This window comes from Siniperca chuatsi, linkage group LG6, assembly GCF_020085105.1.
Source record: "Siniperca chuatsi isolate FFG_IHB_CAS linkage group LG6, ASM2008510v1, whole genome shotgun sequence".
Classification (NCBI taxonomy): domain Eukaryota; kingdom Metazoa; phylum Chordata; class Actinopteri; order Centrarchiformes; family Sinipercidae; genus Siniperca; species Siniperca chuatsi.
This window is the reverse complement of record NC_058047.1, coordinates 1,777,284-1,784,320: the sequence shown is the minus strand read 5'-3', so window position 1 is coordinate 1,784,320 and position 7,037 is coordinate 1,777,284. Positions and strand designations below refer to the sequence as shown.

General features: G+C 43.0%; 1 protein-coding gene across 1 annotated transcript; it reads left to right on the top strand.

Annotated features, from left to right (window-relative positions):
- The first annotated feature begins 3,661 nt into the window (after positions 1 to 3,661).
- LOC122878211 (interferon-induced protein with tetratricopeptide repeats 1B-like) lies at positions 3,662 to 7,034 on the top strand. The gene is made up of 2 exons (XM_044200731.1): positions 3,662 to 3,818; positions 5,299 to 7,034. The coding sequence occupies exons 1-2, from the start codon at positions 3,811 to 3,813 to the stop codon at positions 6,599 to 6,601; spliced, it is 1,311 nt and encodes a 436-aa protein (XP_044056666.1). The 5' UTR covers positions 3,662 to 3,810; the 3' UTR covers positions 6,602 to 7,034.
- Positions 7,035 to 7,037: the final 3 nt, after the last annotated feature.

Below are 7,037 nucleotides of genomic sequence, written 5' to 3'. Positions count from 1 at the left end.
GCCCACAAAGATACTAGAATGAATAGATGGCAGCGCACCATAGTGGACTCTGGGGGAGATCGTCCCATCTGTTCCCCCATGTTCGAAAAATAAAAGCCGCAAAAAGTGCCCTCTGAGATGCCCTTCCAGTGGAGAAAACGCCTATATGGCACTGCATCCTTGTGCTTTTTCGCCCTTGCCCCTGCCCCTCAGACAGCCTGAGTATACCACTGGGGCATGGAATGAGTTGAGATGACCCGGGATAAGTACTGTGGCTGATTGGAAAATGAGAAACAGGTGAATGAATGGGCGGGGAAGGTCAGGTGAGGGAAACGGCAGGAAACGGGTTACTGCAGGGCAGGAGGGAGTGGCTCGATCTGGAAAGACAGAGACCGTTGGTACATGGCAAGGTGAACCAGAAATAACATGAAGAATGTTATGAGCTGGCTGGAGGTGTGACAGATATGTGGCTGTAGGTTTCCATTCACAGGAAACGAAAGTCAAGGCGCCTTAAGACTGAACAAAAGGAGGATTTTCATCGCTTTCATAAGGAGTTATTTTCAATTTTGATGTTTTTATTTTATTCCAAGTAAAAAATAAACAATGAGACTGATTAACAATTGATGTATCCACTGCAATGTGTGAAACTTCTTTGTGAGTACTGAGGAAAGTTTTCCCGTCAGACTCATCTGGTCCTGAGGATGCTGCAGCAAAACGTCACACGCTGCTGTCAAGATGTGATTTACAATGTTGTGAGGGCTTTATGAAAGTCTTTTGCACAACAGTGTAATGAAGTCTGACTGTAATGCTGTGGTTTTGTTGGCTAAATTACAAAAGCATTGCACGCGTAAATATTAAGCTTTATAAGCAAATTTCCCGCAACTGAAATTAGTTTCGGTTTCATTATGAACATTTCATGTAACACCTTCTCAACAACATCACATCATTTAAAGCGAAGTAGAAGTTGGACATCACTGACATTGTGCCAGCGAACCCGAAGCAAGAGCAGAAAAATACAGAATTTTGATTTTGGGCTGAACTGTCCCTTTAACAATGAACATAGTAAGAGAAAATAAAAATAAAAAGCAAGACCTGTAAAAGTCAAGAATGATGAAAATAAAATTCTTCATCCATTACTTCCCTTATTCACTCTTTTATATTTCACTTTTACTTTTTTATTGCCTTACTACTGGTGCGTTAACTTTTCCTTATTTTGTTTATTCCTCCCTCCCTCCACATGACATGAACTGTCGTTCTACAAACATAGCACCCTTCAGAGCATACTGTATGAACCTACTGATGATGAGTTTTAATATTTGTTATTTTTATTCTCCATCAGTGCTGCTCAGAGTCCGACAACACTGGAGTCCAAACTGGAGGCCCTGCAGTGCCACTTCACCTGGGATCTGGACCCTGGCAGGTCCAAACTTGTACGACTCAGGGACAAGTTGGAAGACATCGGCACCAAGGAGGGAAACAGCTGGCTGGGTCACATTTACAACCTGCGGGGGTTCATTCAGTACAAGCTGGAGTTCACCGAAGATGCCCAGAGTTTGTTCAGCAGGGCTGCAGAGGCCTTCCGCCAGATGAGAAACACAGATGAGGGCCCCTGGTTAGTGGTGAACTACGGGAACCTGGCTTGGCTGCACCACCACCTGGGAGAACAAGCAGAGAGTCAGGCTTACCTGTCGAAGGTCGACGCCCTGATGAATAAATACCCATCTCCATCCCAGGACGAGCTCCATCCGGAGATCTACGCGGAAAAAGCCTGGACCCTGATGAAGTTCAGCGCAGACAAAAAGCTGCTGGCTGCAGATTACTTCGAGAGAGCCATCAGGATGCAGCCAGACGTGGTGGCGTGGTGCAACAGCCAAGTCATAGGGTTAGTGAATGCTTCTAAACACATCAGGACAAGGCTGGGCCCTCTGAGGACAGGGCCCTCTGAGATGCCCTTCCAGTGGAGAAAATGCCTATACGGCACTGCATCCTTGTGCTTTTTCGCCCCTGCCCCTTCCCCTGCCCCTACACCTGCCCTTGCCCCTGCCCCTACACCTGCACCTGCACCTATACCTTCCCCTGCACCTGCACCTGCACCTGCCCCTGCCCCTGCCACTACACCTGCACCTACACCTCCCCATGCACCTGCACCTGCGTTTGCACATGCACCTGCCTCTGCCCCTGCACCTGCACCTGCACCTGCACCTACACCTGCCCCTGCCCCTACAACTGCACCTACACCTGCCCATGCACCTGCACCTGCACCTGCCCCTGCACCTGCACCTGCCCCTGCCCCTCAGACAGCCTGAGTATACCACTGGGACATGGAATGAGTTGAGATGACCCAGGATAAGTACTGTGGCTGATTGGAAAATGAGAAGCAGGTGAATGAATGGGCGGGGAAGGTCAGGTGAGGGAAATGTCAGGAAACGGGTTACTGCAGGGCAGGAGGGAGTGGCTCGATCTGGAAAGACAGAGACCGTTGGTACGTGGCAAGGTGAACCAGAAATAACATGAAGAATGTTATGAGCTGGCTGGAGGTGTGACAGATATGTTGCTGTATGTTTCCATTCACGGGAAACGAAAGTCAAGGCGCCTTAAGACTGAACAAAAGGAGGATTTTCATCGCTTTCATAAGGAGTTATTTTCAATTTTGAAGTTTTTATTTTATTCCAAGTAAAATGTAAACAATGAGACTGATTAACAATTGATGTATCCACTGCAATGTGTGAAACTTCATTGTGAGTACTGAGGAAAGTTTTCCCGTCAGACTCATCTGGTCCTGAGGATGCTGCAGCAAAACGTCACACGCTGCTGTCAAGATGGGATTTGCAGTGTTATGAGGGCTTTATGAAAGTCTTTTGCACAAAAGTGTAATGAAGTCTGACTGTTGTCAGCGCGTTTGTTTATTTGCAATAGAGAAGTCTGGAGAGAAGCTATTCCTTAATTTGGCATTTATTAAAGCATTGGAGGATTAAAAGCATCTTGTACAAGGATCTTTTCTATTCAGAAAACCACAGTCAGCAAGCTGTTAATCTGTAGCCATCATCCTAAAAAAGAATGCTGTTCTTAACATTACACAGAGTTTTAAATAAGAATGTACAGCCATCTGATAGGTTTCTCCAGAGGTGAGGAGGAGCTGTGGTTTAGACTTAGCTCTCCCTTCGGTGGTGAACAAGCTGGTCCCAGCCTCTTGGCACACGAGTCCACCCTTCATGTGGAGACAGCGCCCTGGTGGAGGAATCCTACACTTCCTCTGTTTGAAAGTTGCTAAAGTCTCTGCTTCGTTCCCCAAAACTGATACTTTTCCTCTCATGGTCATTACAATACATACTGTCCTCAGTACATGATGTTCTTTCTGATATCCCTGTTTCTTTGTATAAATGTAAGCCTGTTTGCAACAGCTAATCAACTTCTCCCTGCACTCAGCAAGTCTGCAGGACAACACTTTGATTTGTTAAGCCTCATGCCCTGTGTGTGTGTGTGTGTGTGTGTGTACAAAAGTTTCAACATGGTATTAATATAATAGGCAAGCAACCTTCATTTAAATTATTAATTCTCACACTGTAATGCTGTGGTTTTGTTGGCTAAATTACAAAAGCATTTCACACGTAAATATTAGGCTATATATGCAAATGTCCCACATCAGAAATTCGTTTCGGTTTCATTATGAACATTTCATGTTAGACCTGCTCAACAACATCACATCATTTAAAGCGAAGTAGAAGTTGGACATCACTGACATTGTGCCAGCGAACCCGAAGCAGCATCAAGAGCAGAAATCAGCCAAACGGACGCATAGTCAGAGAACTGCAGAGTCGAGGAAACAGCTGAATGATGAGGTGAGGAGCTGCTTCTGCATTTTATCTAAGTGTATGAGAAAATAATGAGTATCATTATGATGTATTGAACGTCTTATTATTGAGTCCCAGAGCCCAAAATATGAACATTCTGGATGCTACAAGTCAATGACGATGTTTTCAATGACTGCTCAGAGTGCTCCATCATTTCCCTTTGCTCTTTTCTCTCCCTTCTTTCTTTATTCTTTACTTACTTTGCTCTCTTCTATGTTACTTGTTCTTTTTTCTTTCTTCCCTTACAGCCAGGTTTATAGGGATTTTAACATTTGTATTTTCTTTCTACTTTTTAACAATCATTAGTGATTGATTGTTTTCTGAAAGTTGTGTCCCACACTGCCAGGAATATAATTCTGCTGGAGAAACTGGAGAAATGCTAAATCCTTCTATTTTGTTTTAATTTAATGAATTAATCATTTAGTTCATTTTTATTTCACTTTATTTTTTACTCAAAAAGAGAGAATCAGCCATAAAAACCTGTAATGTGTTTCCTCAGTAGAAGTTGAGGCTTAACTTTCAGCCATCTTTCTTCTGTTCTTTTCTCATTAGTCCTTTCTTTTCTCCTTCCTCTTCTCTTATGTCTTTCCTCATCCATTTTTTCCATTAGTATCTCCTCATTTCCTCCCTTTATTACTCCGTTTCATCCTTCCTGTCTTCCCTGTTCTCTTCTGTGTTTTGCTCCATTTCTTTCCTTTCCTTCCCTCCTTCCTACATTCCTTACTTACCTCATCCTTCCGTACCGCTTTCAGCCATCTTTTCTTATTTCTTGCCTCATCCCCTTTTATCTTTTCTTTCTTCCTTATGTCCTTCCCTACTTCTTTTCCTCCTTTTTCCTTGTTTCTTTCTTTCTTTCTTCTGTTATAGTTATACTTCTTTCTTCAGAATCATGTTTAATACCAAGTAGGTTTTCACATACAGAGAATTTTCTTTGGTATTTTGGAGCTTAAAGGGACAGTTCACCCCAGCAACACCCTCTCAAAACATGTAATGTACGATCAGTTCATTGTTGGTTTTAGTCTTTTCATGGCTAACACAAAGAAAAATACATTATATTTCGAGCTGTATCCTTTAAAGGCAGGTTTCAACAAGTACCTGTGATTTCTGAAAAAATAGCACTACAGGTAAGAGGAAAACTACGGATGTTTGATTTGGGGGTGAACTGTCCCTTTAACAATAAACATAGTAAGAGAAAATTAAAATAAAAAGCAAGTCCTGCAAAATACAAGAATCATGAAAATAAAATTCTTCCATTACTTCCCTTATTCACTCTTTTATATTTTACTTTTACTTTTTTATTGCCTTACTACTGGTGCGTTAACTTTTCCTTACTTTGTTTATTCCTTCTTTCCCTTCCTCCCTCCACATGACATGAACCATCATTCTCCAAACATAGCACCCTTCAGAGCGTACTGTATGAACCTATTAATGATGAGTTTTAATATTTGTTATTTTTATTCTCCATCAGTGCTGCTCAGAGTCCGACAACACTGGAGTCCAGACTGAAGGCCCTGCAGTGCCACTTCACCTGGGATCTGGACCCTGGCAGGTCCGAACTTTTCCGACTCAGGGACAAGTTGGAAGACATCGGCACCAAGGAGGGAAACAGCTGGCTGGGTCACATTTACAACCTGCGGGGGTTCATTCAGTACAAGCTGGGGTTCACCGAAGACGCCCAGAGTTTGTTCAGCAGGGCTGCAGAGGCCTTCCGCCAGATGAGAAACACAGATGAGGGCCCCTGGTTAGTGGTGAACTATGGGAACCTGGCTTGGCTGCACTACCACCTGGGAGAACAAGCAGAGAGTCAGGCTTACCTGTCGAAGATCGACGCCCTGATGAAAAAATACCCATCTCCATCCCAGGACGAGCTCCATCCGGAGATCTACGCGGAAAAAGCCTGGACCCTGATGAAGTTCAGCGCAGACAAAAAGCTGCTGGCTGCAGATTACTTCGAGAGAGCCATCAGGATGCAGCCAGACGTGGTGGAGTGGCACACCAGCCATATGTTAGCATTAGGCAGTCCCTTTAATTACAGCAACAAAGAGCTGGAAGCTAACGTCTTGGAGAAAATGAGAATCGCCAAGGAACAGGATCCAGAGAGCTTGCACCTCGCCGTTCACTACCTTGAACAATGTGCTAAGAAAGGAGAAAGAATCGAAGATGATGCGCGTGAGTTAGGCAGAAAGGTTTTGAGTAATCCCGTCAGCAGCTACAGCGGTATGAAAGCATTACTATGGGTTTACAAGAAATATGTATCTGTTGATGAGGCCATTGATTTGGCAGAGGAGGCTCTGAAAAAACATCCAGATGTACGTTATCTGAAGTCATGTGTTGCACTCTGCTACAAATGGAAGATCACATCTTCCGAGGAAAATCGCCCAGAACAAAGCGTGATAGACAGAGCAATCAGTCTCCATAAGGAGGTGATTTCTCTTTACCCTCATTCTTCACTTGTGAAGAAAATAGACCTCGCAGATATATACGCAAGGTCAAATCTGGCTAAAGCTGAGGCGATATACCAGGAACTGCTAGAAAGCGACCTGGAACCTGCAGACACACAGATGCTTTACAACAACTACGCAAACTATTTATACTTCAATCGGCAGGATAGTGACAGGTCAATAACATATCACATGAAGGCGGCTGCAATACCGCACAAATCCTTCTATCGTAAGAACAGCATCACAGTTCTGAAGAAGATTAAAGACAAAGGCAGCCACCGAATGTGTAGAAAAATAGAGGAGTTTCTGGCGAACCTGCAAGAGCCATAGAGCTTTTAACAGAACTGGTTCTAAATCCAGAAAGAAATGTAGGTATCCCCTTACCTAAAAAAAGTTAAAATGTCATTACATAATCCAGTAAATTACATTATTAGTTCAAATAGATTTTGATCAGATGTTCCTTTTCTTAACTTACATGTAACCGTGGTGTTTACTATATTCCTGCTGTGTTTATTATTTTCCTTAGCACTGTATTTTAGGTTTGTATGAGAACATTATACACTCTGTATGAAATTTGCTTTGCTGTAAGCTTTGGAGTGGTGACATATATAACTCTCTGATTGGTGATGTAATAGTTACTTTGATGTATAACCTGAATGTTATCGCCAGATTCAACTGATTGTATTCTTAGAAAGTATGTTGAGCTGTGTCTCAGTTGTACACAATACTAATACTATTAAATATACATGATGTACACTAAAAAGTC